This window comes from Dendrobates tinctorius, unplaced genomic scaffold (assembly GCF_039654945.1).
Source record: "Dendrobates tinctorius isolate UK_male_01 unplaced genomic scaffold, ASM3965494v1 ptg000084l, whole genome shotgun sequence".
Lineage (NCBI taxonomy): Eukaryota > Metazoa > Chordata > Amphibia > Anura > Dendrobatidae > Dendrobates > Dendrobates tinctorius.
Window position 1 is genome coordinate 3,395,153 of NW_027361752.1, and position 27,867 is coordinate 3,423,019.

General features: G+C 41.6%; 1 protein-coding gene across 2 annotated transcripts in view; it reads right to left on the minus strand.

The window, feature by feature from the left end:
- CRYBG3 (crystallin beta-gamma domain containing 3) overlaps positions 1-27,867 on the minus strand; it is a 205,349-nt gene that overhangs the window by 37,886 nt on the left and 139,596 nt on the right. For both annotated transcript variants that reach the window (XM_073584406.1, XM_073584407.1), the window contains exons 7-14: positions 20,069-20,216; positions 15,170-15,300; positions 11,490-11,604; positions 8,589-8,624; positions 8,359-8,498; positions 6,698-6,824; positions 2,457-2,599; positions 480-606 (exon numbers count right to left, since the gene is read on the minus strand). In XM_073584406.1, coding sequence (XP_073440507.1) covers positions 480-606; positions 2,457-2,599; positions 6,698-6,824; positions 8,359-8,498; positions 8,589-8,624; positions 11,490-11,604; positions 15,170-15,300; positions 20,069-20,216 — 967 coding nt within the window. The remainder of the gene's footprint in view (positions 1-479; positions 607-2,456; positions 2,600-6,697; positions 6,825-8,358; positions 8,499-8,588; positions 8,625-11,489; positions 11,605-15,169; positions 15,301-20,068; positions 20,217-27,867) is intronic.

Genomic DNA, 27,867 nt, shown 5'->3' on the forward strand with positions numbered 1-27,867 from the left:
AGCAGAATGATTTAGGGGCTGAGAACCTGATTCTAGCAATGTGTAACTTGCTATTCTGTGTGCTTTTGGCACAATCACTGCTTTCTCTGCTGTCCCCCCTCCACTCATTGGCAGCTTTTATGGACACTGTGCATAAGTAGAGAGTTGCTAATCAGTGGTGCGGGCGGGGTTGGACTAGGAAATATGTGATGCCTAGTTCTGTAGTGATAATCTCCTTCTGATAAAACAATGATTTTATTGAAACAGCAACACACAGCCTAGTAAGTGATACATCACTGGAATCAGGGCCTTTATCCCTACATCATGCAACTCTCAGATTATGAAGCAAAAACTTGCTGACATATTCCCTATAAACACTGCTATAGACTACTCATAAAATCCTCTAATTAGAAGTCTATTACTTCTCCTACTCCAGCATTATGGCTGCTTTACAGTATAAACTAATGGCTGTGCTATAATATTTACTCAAGGATACTCACCAGAAGAACCGGTCTAATAGACAGTATTGTGTTATTGCTGCCTCCCCAGTCCATGTAGGTTTTATATCTGCCCTTTTCCAGTATGTATTGTTCTCCACAGAAATGCTTCTGCTCGTAGGCAACCCACCTAGGAAGTAAGATATACCATTAACACTGTCATAAATAATAAGGATTTCCTCACATGCCTACTCACAGGTAATTGCATCTAGTGTATGTCCGAGAAAGGCACTGACGTGAGCGATCGGGTTAGCGGAGTGAGGCGTCCGGTGGGAACTGTAATGGGAGGTAGATTTGTTGTCACCAACCTTTCTGCATATGGATTTTTAAAGAATTGAAACACTGATCCGAACTGTGGCCCCGTGCTTGGCACAAACAGAAATCTATAGGACCGTGCCATACCCTTTGCTTATTTTTTAATGTCATTGTGAATCCGGCATATACCATCACAATCTATAATATGGATACTTTATCCTTTAGTATTGTCACTAGGGGAGAATACTCTCATTGAAGAACCATATACTAAAGCCCCCCAAACACTTCACATAACTGACAGCTGATCAATGGTTCGGCAACAAACTTCCCCGATCCTCCGACACACAGGAGCACCGGTTCTGCTGGGCCCTCCTCTCTACTCTATGAGAGAGCTGCTGCCACTCATTGATGGCGGCTTATATCATGGAGAACAAAAGGATCGTCAGTCCAAAATCGGACACATCTCATGCTTCTCTCCCTCGACATAATCTACTGAGTGACCGTCGGGAGTCCCCCATACACACTAGATTGTCCGACAAGTCCGCCAATACCGACAGGTTCAAACGAGAATAGTCTAATGTATGGGGGCTCTTACACATGGCCTCTGAGGCCACTATCCAGGCTCCGTCCTATGCGTTTGCAGTACATATGGAGTTATAGGACTTTTACAACTATATTTTAGTAAATGCAGTGCAGTAGGCATAATATCAGAAAACAGTCACAATTTCTACTGGGTCATCATGGAAGCATGTCCAATCATGGCTTCTTCTAGGACCATCAGGCAGAAAAGGGATTTCTACAGGTTTACCATGAACTTGTGTTTAACTTCACAGTTTCGTCTCCCAGCGTGCACATCTCCTCTTCCAATTAAGTCGTGTTAATTTTACTAGCGCTGATTAGCTAAGCATCATTAATAGCAAATACTCTATAAAACCCAACGACGCCTCCATCAACTGGGAATAACAATCTACAACACTATGGTCGTTCTAAAACCCACAAATGTGAGAACTGATTTGCTGGGGTTTCTCCATACAAAATGATTGGAAATCAGTTCTCATCGATATTTAGAAATTTTTATAAGGATTATATAAGTGCTTCTAAGTCACATTATCATGAAAATGCTCTGGTGGTGACCCAAAAAAGTATAACTGATACATGTCTAGTATTTCCTTTTTATCAAGATAATATTCATAAGCTGGCTCAGTAAATCATGTCCAAATTCACCAAAAAATACCAAAAACATGCAATGAATAGGAATTTATGTCCTTCAGCTGTTAAAATGAGGAGTTAAAGGGTGGCTCCACTACTTTAATACTGATGACCTGTTATCAAAATCAGATCGGTGGCGGTCCAGCTCCAGGCACCAATCAGCTGTTCTCGGTGTCCCAGCTGCTGACAATCAGCTGACACCAGGACCAAGAACAGCTGATCGGCGCAGGATCCCTACCAATCTGATACTCACGACCTATCCTTGGGTCATCAGGATATGTCATCAATATAAAAACTGTGGGAAAAAAACCTTTAAAATAAAAATCTAAGTGGGTCTGTGGATATCTTAAGAGCATATAACTTTTCTGAGATTGTGGAACACTGTGATAAATTATATATATATATGTATATATACATACAAACACAGGTTTGTACATTTTAATGATATTTACATTGAATATTTTTACTGCTTTATTACATCTGTTAATCCTCAAGTAGTAAAGAAAATCTACTCACATTCCCTGTCTCACATTTATACATTGTGTTCTTGTCTTATATCCTGCCAGCTCCAGATCCGGAATAGCTTGGTTGAAAAGATTAATTTGTTTCTCATCTTCTTCATCCGTTTCGCACAAGGTGACAAATGCTTCCAAAAAGTCCTGAAGTAGAAAACACCTTGTTATTGTGTCAATTTTTGGACAGAAGAATATATTATGTAATTCTATCACAAGGAAACCGGTCTGCTGTATTTATGAAAATGTAAAAATGTATCCTAGGTGGGGATTATAGCTGTGGAAAAAGTTGTGCGTCCCATAGAGGGAGCCCGTGTGGCTCTTATGGGGTCTATGGAGATGAGGTGGTTCAAAGTATCTGAGCTTCTATTTCACACTCCGGTTCTACGACATTGGTCAATGTTAAAGGGAGCCTATCAGTCGATTCATGCTTCTCAAACCACAGGCAGCATGAATCAGGGCTTTGCTACACTATTGCAACCAGGTACATGCTCCTCTGAAACGCTCCTGCGAAAACATAATTACACCGATGCCTCTACCTTGTGCCAGTCATTACACTGGTTACCCATCCACTCCAGAATCCAGTACAAACTTATTACCCTCACCCACAAAGCCCTTCATGGCTCAGCATCACCCTACATCTCCTCCCTTGTTTCAGTATACCACCCTACCCGTGCCCTCCATTCTGCTGTTGACCTGAGGTTAGCATCCTCAATAATCAGAACCTCCCACTCCGGTCTCCAAGACTTTACACGTGCTGCGCCAATTCTTTGGAATGCACTTCCCAGGTCAATACGATTAGTCCCCAATCCCCACAATTTTAAGCGTGCTCTGAAAACGCATTTATTCAGATTGGCCTACCGACTCAACACATTAACCTAATCTATCCCTGGGTGGCACAGTCAAAAGTTTTACCATAACCAGGTTCCCCGCATCATGCTCCAACATGCTTTATGCATCCATTAGCCCTCTGTGTCTGTATTGTTACACACTTAACATAATGGCTGGTCCATACAATCAGGGCAACTGTTACCACCCACCTTTCGTGTCTACCTCTTTCCTCTTAGATTGTAAACGTGCGAGCAGGGCCCTCACTCCTCTTGGTATCTGTTATGATCTTTGTGATTATTGTTATGCTGTAATATCTATTGTCTGTACAAATCCCCTCTGAAATGTAAAGTGCTGCGGAATATGTCGGCGCTATAGAAATAAAATTTATTATTTATTATAATTTTAAAGGCCAGCTAGAGAGATGTGGTCAGTCTTTTATTCTCTAAATGCAGAATAAGGCAAATTTCTCAAAAGTCTTCATTAGAAAAAACTTTATCTACTCTTTTGCTGATGCACAGTGTCTGTAAGTCCTTTATCTAGCAGAGCGATTTACAAAACAGACACCATTCCATCAGAGCTCCTCCTCCGGGTTCTGAAGGGTCTCTGCTTCCCCCTCCCTTTTCTCAGAAATAATGGAAGGATAGGGCTAGCACACAGATCTGCCATGGAGAGGGGAAAAAGTATCTCATGGAGTGCAGAAAACAGGCTATAACAGCACACAAAGAGGAAATAAGTGCAGCATAGAAGCTGTGTTGATATATGAAAGGAAGTGAAGAAAAGAGAACCTTTGTTGCACACAGACCTCGCATCCAGATCTGCCGTGGAAGGGGAAAAAGTATCTCATGGAGTGCAGAAAACAGGCTATAAACATGGAGGAAAGCACACAGGAAATAAGTGCAGCATAGAAGCTGTGCTGATATATGAAAGGAAGTGAACACAGGAGCACCTTTGATGCACACAGACCTCACATCCAGCCTATATTACAGGGAGTGACACTCACACAAGAAAAACATCTGAAATTTGGATCAGGTTGCAAACAGCATATCTAGGGATCAGAAAATGAATGGAGTTATGAAGATTGCAGACTGAAACTTAGTGCAATTTTATTAACTACATGTACCAAAAAATAAGTCAATGCTGTTTAAAGCCTTTAATTGGGATTGTCCTAGATGGGACATTTAGTGACTATCGATAAGATATGCCAATAATGTCTGACAGATGCAGGCTCCACCATTGAGACCTGTATATATGTTTAGGACAGGCCCCATCAATATGCCATAAATGTCAGGGTTGACAATACCCTTTACTATTCAAAATGGTACATGGAAATGTGAAGCTTTGTCTACCCTGGTGTGAGCCATAGAAAATTGGAAGAAGAATCTTGTGGAAGAAGTATTACTCAATATTCAACCTACTGTAATGTCATCCATATTATTGGCATCGTCACAGGCAACAGATGAAAATATAATAAGGCATCATACAATCTACACAAGTGGTTAAATAAAATAGTGCAGGACATGTAACACATTTTGCCCAGTCTTTATGCCCACTCCATTCAGAGGCGCACACAGCATCCTTTCCTGGCTTCGTGCACTTAGCTGTGGTTTTTCCTGTTTGTAAACCAGGTGGAGTTGGAAAATAACCCAAGTAACCAGTCATGTGTAGTTCCCAACTGGCATCACTAAGCCCTGATTAATCCAAGTGGAATGTGCATGATCCATCATGCCAGCGGGCGCCTCTTATCTCAACGTTACCTACCAAAGTTAAAATTTAACTAAGTGGAGCAACACCAGAGAAATATCTGACATTTGAGTCTCAGACTTTTGTGGAACCTGTTCGGAGGGTCACAAACTTTACATCTATCTATCTACCTATTATGGATTCTTTAGGAACCATATATATGAAGTTATTCTTCTCTAGAAAAACAATCTGTAGGTCTTTGCATAAAATCAAAGAAAAATGCCCTATGCACGAGAATGGGAGCCCTGTTGCTGGAAAAAGAACCTTAAGGTATACCATGGAGACATATTTTCTTCAAAGTTCCTTTTTCTTTATGCAAGATTTAAAAAGGACCTACGGTGTATATTTTTTGATTTATCTTCCAGCCATTGCAAAGTTATGAATTATTGTAATATATTTCATTATCTTACTAAGCCTCTATCTCTTCCAAAACCTTATGGTGCAGTGCTGTTTCAACTGCTCAGTCCACGCGCCTTTAGAAACTCCCAGACAGTGTATGGGATTTTTTTTTTTAGGCAGCAGTTGAAAGCAGCTTTTAAAGGAACTTTGAAACAGGATTGCAGCATTGTGTTTGGGACAGAAGGAATCACAGTAAGGTAATTGATAATATTACCTACTGTAACTTTGCAATGTCTGGAGGATAATCAAATGGAAAAAAGTTTAGTTACTGTTGAACAACGAATAATTGTTTGATTTATAAAAATAAATGATCTCCTATTAGTGTTTTGTGTTCATTGCACCGTCATAACATAACCTATAATGTGAAACTTTTTTATCTCCTACTCATTTTGAGATAATAGACTTGGAAAACCAAGAGAAAGACTTAGCGATAACCAAAATAAACAAGCCTTTATTTTGGCTATTAAACTTAACATACCTTACCGTAGCTGCATCTAGTATAGCTTGGCCCAGTTAATGACACATGGAGAGTAAGGACTTTTAAACATTATGCCAGATCTGGGAATATCTATAGCAAAAGACGACTAGGAGCTTCTCCATTGTAAATGGCATCTTTGTTCTTATCTCAACCGTTATCAGTAAAAAGTCTCCTTCTACTGATTGCTAATGCTATTTCTCACACTGAACCTTCTTTTAAAAATGTATATGCTACCTACCGAGCAGTAATAGGACTGCTGTAAAGTTAAGAGGCCTCTTCTATACCCGTGCTTCCATACGGCGCTCCCATAGACTGGACAGAGCTTTCTACGTCAGCCCAAAAACAAGAGCAATGATGATTTTTCCAGCGTTAATGGAAAGCTGGTATTTGTCATTCCACAATGATGCAAGGGGGACATACACAGTATGAGCAGAACAGAGTTATCTTTTGTGGGACCAAAGACTGGCAAGCTGATATCCATTATGTCCGATACTAGTTTTTTCCAACATCCGTAGTTGTGAATGTCCGATTCCCCCATATAAATGAGAGTGGTCCAATTTCGCCAAAATTAGTTGGATTATCTGACTTTCCTTAAAAATGGGAAACTCAGAATATTAGGGGAACTCAAGAGTATATAGTCCTTAAGTCCACGCTACATATATTGTTAAATACACCCCTGTAGATCTTCAGTAAGATCTATAGCATTTTCAATATATACGACCATACATATACGACTGGATGGAAAGAGTAACAGATACACAAAACACACTCATGTAAATGACATGTCAGATACTTACCGCCTGAAGAAATCGTATTGACTGCAAAGTATTTGTATATCCACCCCATGCATGCCATTCTTCATAATCACCCTCTTCCAGGAGATACTGATGCCCTTTATATCTCTCATTTTCATAACCAACCCATCTAAAAACAAAAGAAAGTCATATACATAAATACAGTATATGTCGTTTTCAGCGATACCAAAAAGATAAATGTTAAGACCATAGGACCTTAATCCCCCCATTAACACTGTATGATTATCGTTTCCAGGAACGTTCAACATACTATAATATTGTCGTAAAAACAGGTTCCCGATCACCTAACGAACAAGAAAAACTCCCAATCGTCGGGTGAAATGATCTTCTGTGCTGCACAAAAGATCACCGTTCCCAGCACAAACAATGGCAGCCTACTGTATGTGCACTGGATGATCGGTTACAGATTGTTCATTGCACATCTGAAGTGCGGTCTGCCTGTGTAAACAGGCTAGCAAACATCCTCCGATCAGCAAAAAAGTTGATCATTGGTGGTCATTTAGTGTTGTTGGGTCACCAGGTGTGAACATGCCTTAAGTTTTCAATTTCCTGACACAGTCACCCCATGAGAAATGAAGCAATACCCTATGCCCACACAAATCAACAGGCTTCAGATGTGATACGGACAGGATGGGTCCTTCAGAGCAGGACATGGTCTGTGTAACCACCTATGGTTAAAACAGGATCCTTAAAGGGATCAGGTTTTAAGACTTTAAACTAATGTCATCTATGTAAAGAATCTAATTATGCAAATTGTTTCTTCACAGAGGAAAAGGAATAGAACTCTAGTGTGGCACTGGAGTTCTAGTCCTCTTCTTCTCTGAAGAGACAATTTGCATATTTAATTTTCCAGAGGAGCATGCATGGCCTATAAGTCTCCTCACTCTGACCTGCCAGGCCTGGCTTGTCACTCTCCACAAGGAGAAACGTTACCCCTTAGAACCCATGTAAGGAATCTGAACTGTTGACGATATCTATACCTTTGTACTATAGGTCTGTCTTCTAAAACTCCATTAGTGAATTAGTGAGCTCACAAGTGCAGAGCAGGGACGAATAGTTACCCAAGAGGATGGACAAGACCAGGAATATGGTATGGTGCACAATCCACTAGTATCAGGGTACGCAAAACTAAGTGGGAAACTAAATGCAGAGGCTTATCACTTGAACTTTTTTTTTTAACTGCTTTCCTTTTTTGTCTTGTGGTATTAGGTGTGAGTTGAAGGACCAAATTCTACAACATGGGGCATGTGATTCACGAATTTGGAGCAAACTCAAAAATGTTCTTTTTTCCCCATCTTTTGCTTTTTATGCCAAAACTTGCACATTTGGCAAAATAGAGAAAAATACTGGTGTGCGTTAAAATACACCAAGGTGGACTAAGGGCTTATTAAAATGTCGCTATTCATGAATCAGATGAAAACACCTAAAATCCACCCACAAAGTAGAAAAAAGAAAGCGAGCACATATAAATTAAATTTCGAAAAAAGGCATACATAGAATAACGAAATGTGTGAAAGCAAAAATGGCGTAAAACTAGTAAAAAAAACAGGTGCAAAATAAAGGATGAATAAAGACCATATACTAAACTTTTGCCCTGCTAAAACTACAATATATAAACTTAGCGGAGCAGCCCGTGTCCTTACATTCCTCCAATAACTTGTATGGAGCAAAAATCCTGACAGCTGCCATTTTCCCCATCGCGGGTGAGGCTCCCGATGGCGCTGACGTGCTCAGTGATCTCTCTGGACCACCCCTCAAAGTGCGGTTTCTCATATAGAATTATCTGAAATAGAGATGATTAGTTAAGCAGATTTCAGACGTAGAATGAGGTGCGGAAATAAGAAGTTGTAGCTATGGCAATCTAATCGCTCACCTTCGGATCAGTAGGCAGCTGTACTTTTAATCCTCCCTGAAACAAATGGAAAAAAATTAACCCGACGTTTGTTCCTTCCACGCAATTAGGCTTTAGATTATTAGTAACAAAGCGCTGCAACAGCAAGAAGAACCCGAGAGAAAGCAGAATATGGCAACCCAGCAAAACAGACTGCAACTCCCATCATCCTAAGTAGAATTCTATGGTCTGTACGCAGAGTATAATCCAATGATCGCAGGGATCGATGACATCACAGACTTTCAGTATTTTAGTGATGAAACCATATACTGGAGAATTGATATTCCAGACTGCACACAATGTAATAATAGGAAAGAATCAATCCAGCGCTCCTCTGAAGAAGACTACCCATTAGCGATCATACAAAAGTAAGATATATACCTATTTATCTAGTGATGTAGCAGAGCAGAATGTGTTCTTTAAAGGGAAACAGCTGTCTGACATCTGACAAATTCAATTCTGGCACATAAAACTATCACCATGGAGCTATATAGGTCAGCATAGGAGCTGAATATACAAAATGTTTAGTCTGTCTATTAAAGGCTATTAGCAAAAATAATGGAATTTCTGAATTCATTGGTACAGTAAATAAAATCATTGTGAAGGTGGCGCCGCACTGACTCTGCAATGGATGGCATGGCAACTGGCAATGTCAGCAAACCTTGGCAATACAGGCATAATCCAGTATTTGTGTGGTTGGGACTTGTGGTGCCACCCAGTCCCATATATACCTAATAGTGATGAGCGAGTATACTCCTTGCTCGGGTTTTCCCAAGCATGCTTGGGTGTCCTCTGAGTATTTTGGCGTGCTCGGAGGTTTAGTTTCTGTCGCCGTAGCTGCAGGATTTGTGGCTGCTAGACAGCCTGAATACATGTGTAGAATTCCCAACAAACAGGCATTCCCCACATGTATTCAGACTGTCTAGCAGCCGCAAATCATGCAGCTACGGTGACAAAAACTAAATCTCCGAGCACGGCAAAATACTCAGAGGACGCCCGAGCATGCTCGGGAAATCTCGAGTAACGAGTATACTCGCTCATCACTAATGCCTATGAGGCAATCAAGTTTGGGTCAAGAGACCTGCAGCCAGTCTTTGCTTAGTATTCCGTACTCAGACCGTAAAACACGGATGAATAAAACTGGCCTTAGTCAGCAGGTGTAATTAGCTCCCTGCTGTGACCTATGGAGCAGCACCACACACTATTAAAACTCTTCTAATCTGGGAGTTGTATATTATCAGTATATATTGTCTCCAGGTTGTTTCTCCCGGTATTCTCTGTTTCTAAGCCTTGTCTGAGTTAAAGAAGCCCTCCTTTTCCCATCAAAGTCTATCCTCTTAATACAGTATATTACAGTCATCATATTATACAGGACTGTGTACTTACAATTGCTCATTTTTTCTTTCTACCCAGTTAATTCTTCTCTTTTCCTTTAGGTCTATTACATCACATGACTAAAAACTTAGGAGATGAATCCTTCTTGCCATTGACACTGCCCTTGATTCAGTCCTTCTGGCTGTGACCTCCTTACTTTGTCACTTCCCCATGGGCTCATGTATGATGACTGTTACCATGTAGCAGCAGCAGAAGATAAAATAGCTTCCTTATACCAAGGGCGACGTATTGCTGAAGAGTGTTATACCGAGTTTAGGCACTGGGCAACGAATGCTCCATGGAACGATCCGGCCCTTTGCCATCATTTTCATATTGGACTTTCTGATCAAATCAAGGAAATGTAGTTTTCTCCACCAGTTTTCCATAAATATGCCATGTCGTTGGCAATCCATATTAACAGGCGGCTGCAGACAGGAATGTTCCACTCTCTTGGCACCTGCACCTAAGACCTATGCCTACTGATATTATACCTAGTGAGGTGCCCACGTAGATTGGGGTGACTGCCATCACCAACAAGGGGCCGAGAGGCAAGAATTGGGTCTTTTCTTCTACAGTGAAGAGTCTGGATATCATATATGTTACTATTCAAGATGACCACCTCTAGAATTCTGCAGCACTTATGTGGCTTTGGAGATGCCCACCTCTCTATAGGCGCACTTGACGGGTGAGTGTAACGACGTCCTGCCCTGCCCTGTCTCCTTCTTGGCTCTGCCCATTATGGCAGAGCTTCTTGAAATTAGCATGAAAATCACAAGTGTTAAAAAATTATACAGCAACTACACAATGAGCAAAAATGTTGGAGACTTTTCAAAGTGTTTTATGCCTTTGATGAAACTTAATAAGATTACTATAAATAAAACCTTTACCCTCTGTCACCCATCTCTGATCTCTTTAACCAGCTGTTGGGAGCCCACTGGATTAGAAAGATAAATTTTAGGGAGACATGTAATTTAATCCGGATTATAGAAAGAGGGGCATTATGGCCCCTATTCATGAAACAGTTTTTACCAGAATTTTGGCATAAGGTTGTTTAAAATGTCACAAAGTTTTTGACCAACTCAGTTTTTGAAAAGAGGCTGGGGCAAGGCTGGGAGAAGGTGTGGCCGACAAGTGCATCCTAATTTATGCCACAAAAGTGGAGTACATTTCCTGCAGTGGCACACGGCAGCTGAGAGATACACCAAAATCACTCACAACTCTTAATGAATTGGCACACAAAGCATCAGTCTTGATATGCTGTAGCTACTCCATGGACACAACCCAAAGGTCCCTGTTGTAAATCCAGTTCACTGTATATGGGGCTAAAGAGTGAAGGCCGGGGAACCTCTGGGACCTGCTGAGCAGATTGGATTGCACAAAGTCTTTTCATGAAAGCTCTATTGAGTGCTGTTAGGTTTCCATGAAGAACTGAACTTTACAAAATATAAAGACAGTCCTTATGATAACGATTATCCCAGCAAAAGTAAAATAAGGGAAATGACTTCTCACCATTTTCAAGGGCCTCATAGATTTTAAGCCACTGTTCTGAATTTGGCAAAGTTTGCAGCCTTCTTCCAATGCGGTGACCGTGCCACTATACTGATGTTCTGTGTATGCCAGCCAGCTGCAGAAAGATAATGTATACTTATATCTTATAGAACCACACCCCACAGATATATAGAACTATTTGTCTGTATCTACAATTAAAATAAAAATAGACAAAGTGTAATAAAAGACGATTATAGCTGTCTACAATTACTCCCTTTGGTGGATGGATTCTTGCTTCAGTTCACAAAGTAAAGGCTTGATGTCAATGTAATCATCATCAAATGTTAATGGTTATGTAGAGTATTATGAAACACAATACATGTTACATGTAAGGATGATACAGTGCTGTGCAAATTAATTGGAACAAAGCATTTTTTAAGTAAAATTGCAAGTTGGTTACCAGTCAGTGATTCAAACCAGTTTTAACTGCTTTGAACAGGTGTGAGTGCCTGTTCAAAGCAGTTAAAACTTGTTTGAATCACTGACTGGTAACCATCTTACAATTTTACTTAAAAAAATGTTTTGTCCCAATTAATTTGCACAGCACTGTAAGTGTGGGGGCAGACTGATTGCAATAACTGGCAGACATATCCTTTTGATTATCTATATTAAAAACTCTATCAACCTGCAGATATGGGGTTAATCTGCAGGTTAATAGCATTCTGAACTTGTCCTGTGCCGGCACTTAGAGCCCCGCTGCCAGGAGGAAATTAACTTTATTCTACCCAGCAGTGTTTGGGTTTCGGTCAGTGGGAAGATGCCGTCACAGTTTCAGCCACCGGTCAGACTTTAGAGGGCCGTGGCTGTAACCATGCCCCCAGCACCGACTGACAGCCAGCCCCAATGCTGAGCTGCTGTCAGTCAGTGCTGGGGGCACAGATACAGCCGTGTCTCTCTATACACTGAACTCTGAACGCTGCCAAGAGGAGTAAAGTTCATTTTCTCCTGGCAGTGGGGCTCTAAGTACATTTTCAGAAGCTTATTAACCTGCAGTGTTATGATTGGGTCACCGAGGAGGAGAGCAAGCCCAATCTAAGCCACAGAAAACCAGAGAGGTTGGTAACTAAGCAGATTGCAGACCACTGATCCTATCCACACAACTAGCAGTAGCCGTGGAGCGTGCCTACGATGATCCTAGACGCCTCGGCACAGCCAGAGAGCTAACTAAGCCTAAAGCAAGAAATGGGAAATCTAAACTGCCCCGAAGCAGACCACAAAGGAATAGATAGCCCCCAAACATATATTGTCGGTGAGACAAGATGAAAACACAAACGCAGGTAGGAAAATAGACTGAGCAAGCGATGGGGCCCACACTGACTAGACAGGACAGGAAAGGAAAGACACTGTCTGCAATCACGCAAAAAACCCTGCAAAAAGGTCCAACACGTCTGATGCAAAAACACTGAAGTCGCACAACTTCGCCCACTATATCAGCACTCTGGTATATTCTGAAAGCAGAGCAAAAAGAGGCCAATCTAATAAGGGACAAAAACAAACTGGCACAAGCAGTAACATATGGATGGTGATTCAGCACAGCCCCAGCTGGAGCTGGTTGACCCACACAAAACTGAAACAGACAAAACCAGATCAAATGTGAACAGAATATTATTATTTATTATTATTATTATTATTATTATTTATTTATATAGCACCATTGATTCCATGGTGCTGTACATGAGAAGGGGTTACATACAAAATACAGATATCACTTACAGTTAACAAACTAACAATGACAGACTGATACAGAGTGGAGAGAGGACCCTGCCCTTTTGGGCTTACATGCTACAGGATGGTGGGGAAGGAGACAGTAGTTTGGTGGGTTGCAGAAATTTCGGTGTTGGTTGAGGTGATATCACCGGTAGTGGTGATAGCAACAGAACACTTAGCTGAGCATGCAGGGACTGAGCTGGAAACTAAGACCTTAGGAGGCAGGAAAAAATCACCAGCAGGGATAGAGGGAGTCGGCTGTCTTAAATCCAGTCTGAAACCCCAGATCTCCAGTTGTCGTCCTCATTATCAGGTGGCAAGCCTCTGTTAATCAGATCAGCTCCATTACCTCCAGTAACCACCAAAAGGAGCCCAGAAAGAGAACTCGCAACCCCTTTGTCAACCTGACCAGCTCCACCACCTTCAGCAGTAACCAGAGGTAGGCCAGAAATCGAATTCACATCACTGCAGATTAACCCCATATCTGCAGGATGTTTTCTTTTTTCACGTGACAGGTGCCCTTTAAAGGGATTGCCTCATCCTTCCCAGATACCATATTAGGTAATATGGATGTCTTAGATTATGGTCTCTATAGTGGAGATCCATTAAAAAGCAGTGGAGCAGTCTGACAGACCCGCTGTGGCAAAATCAGTCTGTCTAGAAATGTACCAATAAAACGAGACGCTGCTATTCTCCTACTCAAGGCCAAAGATTTTAACCCAGGATAGAGTAGGAGATCCCAACACAAACACGAATCATACAACAATTAAAAAAACATACATCTATCCAAAACAATAGAGACAAAGACAAATTGTTGGGTGAACCAAAAGGGAACTCCACATAATGGAAAAAAATGGCACAAGTCACAACAAATAAAGAATTTAAGGAAATATATAAAATGCGTACAACCAAGAGAGGTAATAAATTAGTACGAACATCATCAAACACACATAGTATGTTTTTTAGATGTAGTGCCAAGAAAACAGTAAAGTCCTAAGAGAGGGTGAGGTAAAATAGACTACACACTATAATAGCAGCAAATGCAACAACTTACCCACCAAACACACCCAACACGTGTTTCACGAATGCTTCATCAGGGGTATAAAACTTGTGAATTGCACGTTGAGTGTGTTTGGTGGGTGCGCTATTCACCATTGTACTTTGCTGCTGCTATAGTGTGTACTTTAATCCACCGCATCCCCTCTTAGTGTATTACATCCTCTTGCATGTGTATGATACTATGTGCAGCTGTGACTGATACCATTAATTTACATTATGGGGGTTTCACCCACCAATACTGCTTTGTCTCTATTATTTCAGATATATGCAAAATGTTTTTTTTTAACTTAATAATAGCTTTATTTCATTCATTTGTAACTATTTTAGTCTTCGTATATATTGTAGTATTGTTGTGACATTCCCTTTGTCAACAGCATGTGTTATAGGATTGCTACTTCCAACAGGTGGCACTAGAGTTCAAGTCCTCTTCCTCTCTCAAGAGACAATTTGCATATTTAATTTCCCAGAGGGGCATGCATGGCGTTTAAGTCTCCTCACACTGGCATGCCAGACCTGGTACGTCACTCTCCACAAGGGGAAACCTTACCCATTAGACCCTTCATAGTCTGACATTTTCTTCCCTGGCTGGGCACTGTCAGATTGTATAGGAGGGAATGGTATCATATACGTCTTCATTAGCTCATGCAGCTCCAGAGGGAATAATAGAGGAACGTCACAATCCAGAGTTCAAAGAAAAGATTTTTCAGTACATGTTTTTCTTGAAACCAATTTACTTGACTTTGATGACAATCTTTTTGTTAATGGATATATGTTCGGTGTTATACTACAGAATATTTTTCTGCTATAGAAATTACATGTAACATTGATAATAATAAAATAGCAATAAATAAAATATTGGAACAAGCAATACTTACACTCCTGAATTAACTTCTAAAGAACGGGGGTGTCTACCAACCAAATTTTCTAGGGAAGGAACTTCTGTACGTATGTAAATAGCGTCAGACGGGTCCTGCAGGGAGGATATGACCACCTCGGGAAGGTAATCCTACGGTAAATGAACCGCAAAGGTCTGCGTTAGATTGCTATAGACTGTACGTTACATAACATATGAGAGAAAGCTCAATGTATACATAAAATAAGGAAAATTAGCCAATATGGAGATAGCTGAGGGAGAGCAAACACAAATTATTCACTAATGAAGGGGTTTTCTGTCCTGCCGATGATTCAATAAGACTGGAGAGCTCTATTTGAAGTGAATTAATGTGGTGGAACTATTAACCTGAACCACAAGGGTATTCTAGCCACATCCAAGCGCCACACCTCTGATTGTGATGATTAATTGTGTACATTTACATAGTGACATTGAGCCGAACCTCAGAGGAGACCAACCATTGCTGGAGTAATACCGGGAGCAATTCTCCTCTGTACTATCCGGCTTTGAAGGGGATTTAATGATTGAAGATGGTTTATGGCCCTATATATTTCTCTGCTTACTGAGATTTGTGCAGAGAGAAATATACTAATAGATAGGTGTCACCTTACTGTGGACCATCATCTCTAAGCCTTGTAGACTCAACATTGATTGGCCTTTCTCGTCAGACCTAACAGTAGCTTGGGTTTACTACTCCCGACCATTTATTGTGTTACTGTATAGAAAATAATCTCCTTCCTACATACTTAAATGGATTTTCTGAGACTCGAAAAGTGATGATCTATCCTTAGGAAAGGTCATCAATATCAGATCACTGTAGGTCCAATACACAGCACTCCCACCAATTAACTGGGTGAAGGGGTTGAGGTGCACCAGAAGTGTAGTGGCCACGAATAGTCCCACAAGCTCACTCCCGTTCATGGAAGCCTCCAGAGGAAATGGAAGTCAAGGATGAACCATACAAAGAGTTAACAGAAGTCTGTAAGATACAGATGATCTCTAAATCATGTGATACAGTATAAAATTCATCATTCAGATATTAAAATGTATCAAAAATGAATGGACGACAGTGACATAGTACAACAGCTTGAAAAAACCTAGGCGTTTCGAACAGTCTAGGTCTCGGTCATGATAGGATTTTCTAAAGTCACATTCACTTTGGGTACATTTTAAGATTTGAATAAAGAAGAATTAAAATGCTCTATCACAAGATTTAGACAAAATTTGGATTCTATGGACTTCTATTGCCTGCTGGCCGCCAGGTTGTTTGCACTTTGTATATATGGGACAAGCATAGGACACAGTTTTCCTCTCTCTTTGACATATAAAATTTTGACACTTTACAATTAATTGCCAACAATTAGAAGAGTAAGAGCTCATGGACATAGCTGTATTATGAATTTGCTTGGTTCATAGCCATAATGGGGTTTTGACAGAGGCGTATTAGTCCTATAATTTACCGCTATATGTCTCCAATTTTATAAAGAACTTTTATTTTCTGTCAAATTCAATACAAATCTAACAAAAAAAAAAATTGTATCATGCTCCACCTGACTCTATATACACACAGTTTTTTCCTTTACAACCATTGTGTCATGATTCCTCCCCTAAGTGTGTCTTGGACGCAGTGAGTGACAGTTCGATCCTCCAGTCTAGTGCAGGGGTACGCTGAGCTGTTGATACTTTGATAGACAGCTCAAAATTACTGTTATTGTGAACAGTTAAGCACGTTGAAGATGAAATGATCTCTAAAAGGGCTAAAGTTAAAGATGACACATCTACTTTGTATTTTGGGCAAAATAAATATATATATATATATATATATATATATATATATATATATATATATAATGTATGTCAGTGTCCAGCTGCAGCAATGAGACTCATGGGTCTTTCCACCTGGTGATCAAGTTCCTGCACGGACTGGATTAGGAGTAAATCCTTCAATAGGAAAACAAAAAGGAAATTCAGCAAGAACTCAGCAAACCAGGATTGGAGTAAAATGGTGCTTTTCTTTATTTCTTCAACAAGGTTAAAAAAACGACCCACAAGGATCAGGAACCAGAGTGCATGGCAGAAATAAACGCAAATGGGACTACGCGTTTCGGCGACCTAATCCGCCTTCTTCACGGTCCAAACCTTTGATCATTGTGGCCAAAGAGTTCTACAGTATTTTAACCTCATTGGTCCACATGACTTGTTTCCAAAATGAATCAGGCTTGTTTAGATGTTCTTTTGCACACTTGTGACTCTGAATTTTATGGTGAGAATGCAAGAGAGGGTTTCTACTGCTGACTGACTTCAGAAATATTTTTGAAGGTCTTTTGCCGTCAAGCAGGGGTTCTGATTTGCCTCTTTAGCAATCCTATGGGCAGCTCTCAGTGAAATTTTGCTTGGTATTCCAGACCTTATCTTGACCTCCACTGATCATGGAAACTGCCATTTCCTAATTACATTTCAAAATGTGGTAAGGACAACTTGAAAACACTTGGAGGAACCCATGGCTTCTGCTTTTTAGCACAAGGTTAGAGGAGGCTGAGTTTTCATAAAGCTGGGAAATTTGCATCACCTGGCTTCTGTATGACTGATTATTATAGCATAGGGGCTAAAGCCCCCGTTACACACTGCGATATCGCTAGCAATATCGCTGTAAAGTCACCGATTTTGTGACGTTGCAGCGATATTGCTAGCGATATCGCTGCATGTGATACTTACCTCCGACCGGCTCCCCCGCTGGTAATCGCTGATCGGGCAAGAAGCTCCTGGACCATTCCTCGTCGGCCACTTCCTGCTGGGCTTCCTGTGGCGCCGATGAGCGACGCGTGGACGCAGGCGGGAGGACGCAGGATCGCTGCGTCTGACAGGTAAGTAGCGACCCCCGACCCCAGCGATGTCGCTGGTGAGATCTGCCTGTGTGGCAGCTCACTAGCAACCACCTAGAGATGCACCAGCGATCCTGACCGCGTCATATCGCTGGTCGGGATCGCTGGTGCATCGCTAGGTGTAACGGTACCCTAATGTAAAACCATATTCTAACAGGAACAATACTTGCAATGGTCTTTCACATTTTGCAGCATGAGATAGGCATTACCACACATATAGAATTTCTTGAAAGATCATATGGTGAGATTGTGCATCTGGATGGCTGATCACTAATGGCTGACGCCAGAGCTGAAAGTCAACCCTTTATTGGTAACTTGGTGGCTCTCTAACGGCAACATTGGTTTTGCAGCCTGCCCCTGGGTATCGGTTTACCCCCTCCACTCACCCTGGGTTCCTTCATACTCATCTTGTTTTTGATTTGTTTGTATTTGCTATTATATCTAATGGCAAATGTCTGAGCTGTGTATCTAATGCAGGAAGAAAGCATGCAGATCACTGTGGCGATCAAACAACTGGAAGACAAGCGCAAGGCTGAATATTATTTGGATTATTTGGATGCAAATCATTTAACCGAAATATGGCTCTACATTAACCTCTATTATAGCACAGCAAAGGCTTAGCGTGTCCTTCCAGCATCTGATGGCCCGGGCTGGGATGCTAAGTCACTAGATTCCCTTAGGGAGACACAAAGTAAATTTGTTCTATGGTTTTTGTCTGACGTTGCATTTGTCATATTCATGTCATTGACTAGAGTCAAGTGACTCAATGAAATTACAAAGAAAAACAGAATTTTTTTGCACATTTTTGGAATCAATATATACTGTATATATATATATATATATATATATATATATATTAATATCCTTAATGAAGAAGTATTGTATTATGTAGTAAGATATTTTTTTTTTTTGCCATTCTCTGCTTTTTTAGGGTTACATAAGTATTCAGTGGGACATATCCTGAAAGGAAATTTCTTTACGTTTTCATCATAATGCAAAGAGTAGGGAATGGTAAAAAAATAAAAATATTCACATTACTTAATGAATCCCCTAGGACCTATACTCCAGTTGCCCCTGCTGGTACTAGAAGTGATGACGCTGTGGACCTCCACTGCAAATTACTGGATTTATCACTGACTTTTGCATGTAAGGCATAAGACCTCTGAGGCCAGTGATTGGTTACAGAGCTCACGTGAACAATGTATGATATGGTATCAATTCTGATATTTGCTGGTGAACACCAAAAATTTTTCAAACTGCAGCAGGGAAATCTGGTAGTAAGTAATGCTTATTTCTTCATGTACAACATTACTCTAACATTTGAAAAATCCCAGAAGACTCCTTTTCCTTACAGCAAAAATATTCAGTCTGCAGCCTTAATCCCTTTTCCGTACAATCCCGGCCAAAGAACAATAGCTTATTGGTAATCCCTGCACAACCAGAGCCTTGGGCACTTGTCCCATTAGTCCACTTATCTACACCTCAGATGCAGACAGCTACAGATGTAAAGGAACAAATATGAATCTGACTTGGCCTACTAGAGTTTTCGAAGATCCTGTGGTTGACCATAGTCCTACACAATAAAGGGTAGTACAACAGGGCAGTAGAAGACAACCCCAATTGGAGCCAATTACTTGTCATTAGGACCTATTTCGTTTAGACAAATAAATCTGTGTTAGAGTGTTCTCTGTAGCTGACTAGAAATATAACCTAGTTCTTGACCAGACATTTCTTTTAGCCAACAGCTTTTCCGAATCCCCAATAAACGTCACCGGTCTTTTTGTAGTTCAGCAGATGACTCCACTGGAGTCCACATGTGTCGTTTGAAGCATCTGCTGCTAAGCAATGTTTTTCTCATTTTTTTTCTTTAAGAATTGACTATTAAAAAAGTTATCACGCTTCCTAGCCATAGCCTAATTGCTGCTCTGATGACTACACCTATTAGACTGTCAATCTGGCCTGATGCGAGTGGTGTGCCACCACACAATTACTGTACATACCTTCACCACTCTCTTCACTGAACCTATGGTGATTTTATCTTGCTCATCATTGGCTTCCGGAAGGTCCCAGAGGTGTCGTAACACAGCTTCCCCTTCTTCAAGGACATGTGCACGACCTTCGAAATGTGGTTTTTCATATAGAATCCAGCTGTGGTTGAGAAATAAATACTGTAATAGGAGAACGCCGGCAGAGAAACACAGGCAGACTGCGGAAGTCAATTTACTATGGTATTATTGTATCCATCTGGAAATTATTTTTATCTCATTATTAAAAGATATATGCATTATACATAAGTTATATTTGTGACATAAAAAGAAAATATATAAACATATAAAGAATAATGAACAGAACCAATCTAATATAACAAATACAGGTAGTATTACGGAAATGGCAAAGACCAGATAAAGAAAAATCTGCTCTCACCACTAAATCATTCTCCACCTAAGTACTAAGGCGATTTTGTAGAACACTTTAATAATAACTTAATTATGGGAATGCCCCAGAGAAGTTTGGGAATTATTAGGTGTGTGAACATGAATATATGATGAGCCTTCCTGAGATGAATTGGTATAAGACGACCTGAACCTATATCATAAAGGATTTTGTGCTTGTCTTGGCAAACAGACAAAGATGACATCTATTTCCGATATACTTTTCCATCCAGAAAATGTTCCACAACAATGCTAATAATGTTCAAGTCACCTATTAATGACTCTACCCTGGAGCTGAACGATTGTCAGGCCTGAATGAAGACATCTGCCTTCTAGGCTCAAGAGGATAAGAGGATATATTGCTGGAATCATTTATTTAACCACCTGTGTGGCAGGATCAGTATTAATCTAGACATTACTCCTTCCACCTCATTCCTTCTACATTATTCTAAATTTACAGGACTTCCCAGATAACAACAGATAAAATAACAACAATCTGTCTTTTTTTAGGTCAAAGAAAATCCTGTATATAAAATGAAACAAGCCTGACATCCAATACTTTATTCTTTTTGTTCCAAACTGTGCAACACATTTGTCTTTGTTTCTTTGGGTGTAAAATGTAGGGTTTGGTGTCCATGACTATATAAAAGATAATGGGCTCCAAGAGGTATTCCGGTCTACTAGATAGGTTGAGATTGTTGGATTGGTGTTGGTCCCATAGATCTCCAGAATGGGGTACTTGTTTCCTCTACTATTTCTCTGCAGCCAAGAAGAGATGAATGGAGAAGCTGGTGGAATATGAGCGCTATTGCTTCATTCTAAAGTCAGCCATACACGAGATTGTTGTGATCGGAAAGGTGCTCCTGGTGGTCAATCAACCGAAAGCCATCTCAGCACACTATCCCATACACAGGAACACTTGATGGGCCCAGTGCTCCTGTTCTCTCTCTGTGAGAAAGATGCCGACTAATATGTCAGCTGGCGGCTTTTCTCAGGAAAAACAATATGATCGTCAGGCCAAAATTGGACATGAGCGATCAACATCTCTCCCTATCAGCAGTCGGCCGATGCCCACATACACATTAGACCAAAGACTGAACCTGTTGATATCGGCGGATTCAGCTGACATCAGTCTAAAGTTTAAGGGGGGCCTTAATGGGGTTGTCCGGGCTTTTCACATAATCTCAGTACATATCTGGGCTGCAGAATTATGACAATAAGTAATTTACTTTCTGTCACTAGTTTGCACGGTTTTCTAGATATTCTGAACAGAACGTCCAGGGGGGGGGGGGGGGGGGGGTTATGGCATTGAAATGAGAACTAGTCGTAACCTCCTACTCTACTCCAAACATGCCCTCTATAGCAACAACCCCACCCTCCATAGCTACAGGCCCTCCCCGACCACATGAAGAAGCCCTCATCACACAGTAACAAATCTTCCCCCTCTAGCAGCCTCACTGCAGAGAGCAGACCACCCAGCTGCTCCTCCCTCAGACACACACTGAACAGTGATCTATGGAAAGTGAAACTAGTGAGGAGGGAAAATCGTCCTGTATTCTGGGCCACTCCATGATTACAATACATAACTCATTATCAGTAATTCCTTCCCTCACTGTCCCAGGCTGCTGGCAGCAGTGAGAACACACTGTGTGATGGCCAGTGATGGGGGTCTGCAGATTCTAGTCTTCACAGGGGATGGCAGTCACTGATGTAATCTGTTGTGTGACAAAGCCTCTGCTATGTGAATGAGACAGCTCTGTGTCACTGATGTCTTCACACAGCAGCAGATTTGGTGCAGTGTATGTGTGAGCATTGTGTCTCTAATGACACAAATACTGATGGGAGCAGCCTGTCCCAGAACACAGGACGATTTTCCCTCCTCACTAGGTTCACTTTCCATAGAACATTGTTCAGCGTGTGTCTGGGGGAGGAGCAGCTGCTCTCTGCAGTGAGGCTGCTAGAGGGGGAGGATTTGTTACTGTGTGATGAGGGCTTCTTCATGTGGACGGGGAGGGCCTGTAGCTATGGAGGCTGGGTTTGTTGCTATAGAGGGCATGTTTGGAGTAGAGTAGGAGGTTACGACTAGTTCTCATTTCAATGCCATAACACCCCTCCCTTGGACGTTCTGTTCAGAATATCTAGAAAACCGTGCAAACTAGTGACAGAAAGTAAATTACTTATTGTCATAATTCTGCAGCCCAAAAAAGTGAGATTAAGTGAAAAGCCCGGACAACCCCTTTAAGACTAAATCCGTGTAATAGACTTTGAATAGAGGGACAAGGAGCATGTGCAGAGAGCTGCTCCTCCCGGACGCCATATTGTGATCGGGGGGGAGCAGATGACTCAATTCCCTATTTCTGGATCAACACTAATCAATCAATTAATACTAATCCAGTGGATAGGTGATCATTGTTGTTGACTGGAATACTCCTGTAGTTTGGTTAGGACATGGGCATTTTATCACAAGATGAGAAACAATTTGCATATCTTATTTAGCCAACTCCTTCCCCGCAAACAAGGAGTGACTGTCCAAAATGCACCCATTTACCAAAATACTCACTTCTTTATTTTATATACTCCTTTCAAGCACTCAGATATAGGTTTCCAATTAGCAAAACAGTAACTTATACAAAATTCCCATGAATGCTTTTACTATAGTTCATGCAATTTGATAAACACATCATTTTTTTCTAGGCTTTTCTGTTTCTCTTTGGAGATTAATTTTGGTTACTGGAACTAAAACTTATGACTCCAAAACCCTATATCTCCTCCCTCTTCTCTCTACCACCCTATCTGTCCTCTCTGCTCCGCCAAAGACCTAAGAGTAATATCCTATATAATCTGAACCTCCTCCTGTCTCCAGGATTTCTCTCATGCTGCACCAGTTTTCTGGTATGCAACACCTCAGACAATCAGGTTTTTCCCCAGTATGCACTGTTTCAAGCTTCTCCTCAAAACACATTTCTTTAGACTAGCCAATCACCTTACCTCACTATTCTAATTAACTATCCCCTGTTCTCTCTTCCATGCACTCAGTAGCACTTTGTATGTGTATATATACTGGCTGGTGACCGGTTCATGCAGTGTTATTTGAATGCCCCTATTTTTGCGGATGGCTGCACCATACATGACAAGCACTTTATTTTAACCTTTTGTTCCCCCTATTTCCTCACTGAATGTAAGCTTTCGAGGAGGGCCCTCACTCCTCTTGCCATGAGTTGAACTATGTGTTTATCTGTAATGTCTGATATTATCTGTACATGTTCCCTCTGAATTATAAAGTGATGTGGAATATGTTGGCGCTATAGAAATACATTTTTTTTAATTCTTATTATTATTAGCTTTTGCCCCAAAACTTAAGGTACTTATCACTGTAAAATTAACCTTCATTCTACCAATGCTGAATGAACCTAACATCTTTCTGCCTGCGAGGGCACTATATATGACAGTATTTTACCCATTAATAGGTTAAAAAAAGGACAATATACAATATATAACAGTATATTTCCTGGATTACACTAACAGTTTACACTGACTCAAGAACATTAATGACCCGTGCTATATTGTCTCTGCACACAAGGGCAGACAGTCCGTCTTTGCACACATTTCTGTTTGTCTCTTCATTTTCTACGCTGGTATTTTTCTCTCTTCTGTAAACAGAGCCAGAACCAAAAAATAAGCAATTTCCTCTCGAAAGCAAAGCCATAAATTCCCTGGAATACTTGCATGTAATAAACACATTCCAGACAATATTGGAAAAAGATGGAGTGGTCACCAAAGAGCCCGGCTATAAATACTAATGTTTAACACTGGTGTTTAGTGCAGTAAGGAGCATCTCTAAGGGGAATGTCAAGTATTTCACACATGTCACACTGGATATACACGCCCGTTATAGGCTTCATTTGTCAACAGGAACAATATCGTCTTCAGGGTAGATTTCATATTTTAGAAAACGTTTGTTAAAATGGTATCAAATGATGCCAAATAGGGTCAATCTGCTATAATATATATATGTATATATAATACATACTGCTCAAAAAACTGCAGGAACACTTGCACATCACAGTATAACCCCAATAGGGATCGCAATCTGTCCGGTTCGGAAGCAAAAGCGATTGTGACATCCAGTGCACTCAAGAGACAACAGCAAGATGACCCCCAAAGAGGATTCTGTTTTTCTGATGGTGGCCACAGACAACTATTCTCTCCTTATTAGTGATGAGCGAGTATACTCGTTGCTCAGGTTTTCCCGAGCATGCTCGCGTGTCCTCGGAGTATTTTGGAGTACTCGGAGATTTAGCTTCTGTCAGCGCAGCTGCATGATTTGTGGCTTCTGGACAGGCTGAATACATGTGGGAATTCCCTAACAAACAGGCAACCTCCACATGTATTCAGGCTGTCCAGAAGCCACAAATCATGCAGCTGCGGCGACAAAAACTAAATCTCCGAGCACGCCAAAATACTCAGAGGACACCCGAGCAATGAGTATACTCGCTTATCACTACTCCTTATCCTTCTTGACGGATTGTTCTCAACTTTTCCAATTTGTTGGCCACCTTGTCAGTAGTGGTAACATGAAGAGATACCTGCAGCTTTTTCAAGTTGCAAGGGTCATCCAGCTACTCCAAGATGGCACCACTATACGTATGTGCTCTCCAAGCACACCCTCAAGATCAGATACCACAACATGGCTGTTACCAGAGGAGAGACAGACTAAGACTTGGAAGGGCATCAACCCAGGAGCAGAACAGGTATTTGCTCCTTCATGTGAGAAGGAACAGAAGGAGAACTGCCAAAGTCCTACAAAATGCCCCTGGAGGTGCACGTTGTTGATCAAACTGTCAGAAATAGACTCTACGAAGGTGACACGAGGGTCGAATGTCCTAGAGGGAACTGTGCTCACAGCCTAGCAACGTGCAGTTTGATTGGCATTTTCCAGAGAACACCAGAAATAGCAGGTCCTTCTTTGGTGCCTTTCTTTTCAAAGATGAGAACGGGTTCACACTGAGCCGATGTCAAAGATTGTGGAGGTGCTGTGGTGAACAATATGCTTCCATGACCAGTATTGTGGTGGGTCAGTTATGATCTGATGGGGCATATCCATGGATGATCACACAACCCTACATGCAATAGACAATTTTACCCTGACTGGTTTTAGGTATCAAGAGGAAATCACTAGGCAAAGTTCTGTTTAGAAACTGAGCTAACAAGAAAACCTGTGAGATCTCAGCTCTGAAGCCAGCAGATTTGTGAATGCATTATCTGATTATAATAAAGTCTGTATGGAGACATTACTACAGGGGTGCAGAGGTTTGGTAGCATTGCCACGTAAGGCAACCTGTTCTATGAATGACTGGTGACAGCTGAGAGCCCTAATGATTTTTCACCAGTGCTCAGAAAACGTAACCTAATGCTTTGGGGGCAGGATATGTAATAACTCCACTTTTTAAGAGACCGATTATATGTGTATACTGAAAGTTCCTGCAAATTACCGTAGGTTATATTCACACGCCAGTATTTGGCCAGTAGTATTTGTCAGCATAAAGCAGGAATAGAGACTACAAAAAAATAAAAACTATGATGGAAAGATTCAAATCTGTTCTGTGTCTTGGAGAAGCAGCTCATTTAAAAAAGGGGGCTGGATGCCTTTGTCAGGACAAATCACATGAAATCGATAAAATCTAAGGCGCTGCTTGCCATCAATGGCTTCAATGCATGAGTAACAATTACAGATCTCCTTGTGCCTGTGGACACAAGGAGTGTCGCTTTCTAAAATCCAGAAGGTAGTGACAACTATTACAAGCCACCATCTGCATTTCACAGGGGCGAGAGGGCACCGATCCCCTGCCAAATCTGGGGCAGTGGCGTATCTAGGGGGGGGCAGCCGGGGCAGTTGCCCCGGGCGCAGCCAGCAGGGGGGCGCAGTCGGGCCGCCTAATGCAGCGGTCCGCAGTGTCCTCCCTGGCGGCTGCGTTCTGCCGCCCCCCGCCTGAGAGTCGGCGGTTCTCTGTGACGGCTGTAAAGCTGACAGCCGGCGCAGAGAAGGAGGCCGTGCCGGCTCTCAGGGAGCAATTCTACTGGCGTCTATACAGACGCCTGTACAATTGAAGCTCTGTTGAAGCTCTGACCGCCGAGCCAGAGTGACGTCAGCAGCGTGATCAGGTCATGTGATCACGCTGCTGACGTCACTCCCCGGCGCCCAAAGCAAACGCTGGTGGTAAGTGTGCTCCTCTGTGGAGCTGAAGAACCACCGAAGATGGGAGATGGGGAGTTAATGAGTGGAGATGGGGGGGATTTGTAGAGGGGATGGCGGTTAATGTGTGGGGGTATTTAGAGTGGGGATGGGGGGTTAATGAGTGGGGATGGGGGTTAATGTGTGCGGGGATTTGGAGTGGAGATGAGGGTTATTTAATGTGATGGGGGTTAATGAGTGGGGATTGGGTTAATGTGTGCGGGGGTTAATGAATGGGGATGGGGATTAATGTGTGGGGGCGTTAATGAGTGGGGATGGGGGTTAATGTGTGTGGGGGTTAATGAATGGGGATGGGGGTTAATGTGTGGGGGTATTTGGAGTGCAGATGGTTATTTAATGTGTGGGGGGATTTGGAGTGGTGATGGGGTTAATGAGTGGGGATTGGGTTAATGTGTGCGGGGGTTAATGAATGGGGATGGGGTTAATGTATGGGGGCGTTAATGAGTGGGGATTGGGTTAATGTGTGGGGGGATTTGGAGTGGGGATGGGGGGTTATTTAATGTGTGGGGGGGATTTGGAATGGGGATGGGGGGATTTAATGTGTGGGGAGATTTGAGGACACAAAATAAAGAGTATGTATGAGGAAACAGTATGGGGGATTGGTGCAGACAGTATGGGGAGCGAATGGGTTAATGTATGTGTGCAGACACAGTATGGGGAGTCGGGGGTATGTGTGAGCAGACAGTATAGAGAGTGAGGGGGTAAATATATGAGGAGACAGTATGGTGAACAGGTGGGATGATAGAGGAGACCGTATGAGGAGGGAGGGGGAATAGTGTGAGGTGACAGTATATTGCAGAAATTTTTATTTAGGGGCATTATAATGACACTTCTATCTTTAAGGGCGTCGTGTGGAGAGTTGCTGCAGAAGACCGGAGAAGATGGAAGTCTGCAGAGACGAGATGTGGATGAGAAAACTCATCATGGGGTCTAGAAGAAAAGGAGAACGACTCCAGAGACGACGTCATCTATAAGGTACCTGGATGTAAATGTTATTTGTGATACTGACTAATTCTCATGTTTTTATTTGTTAGGAACATTATAGGGGTTGTCCAGGTCTGCGCTGAGTCTGCAGTCATTCTATGTGACTGCAGACTTCTGAATTCTCACAGTG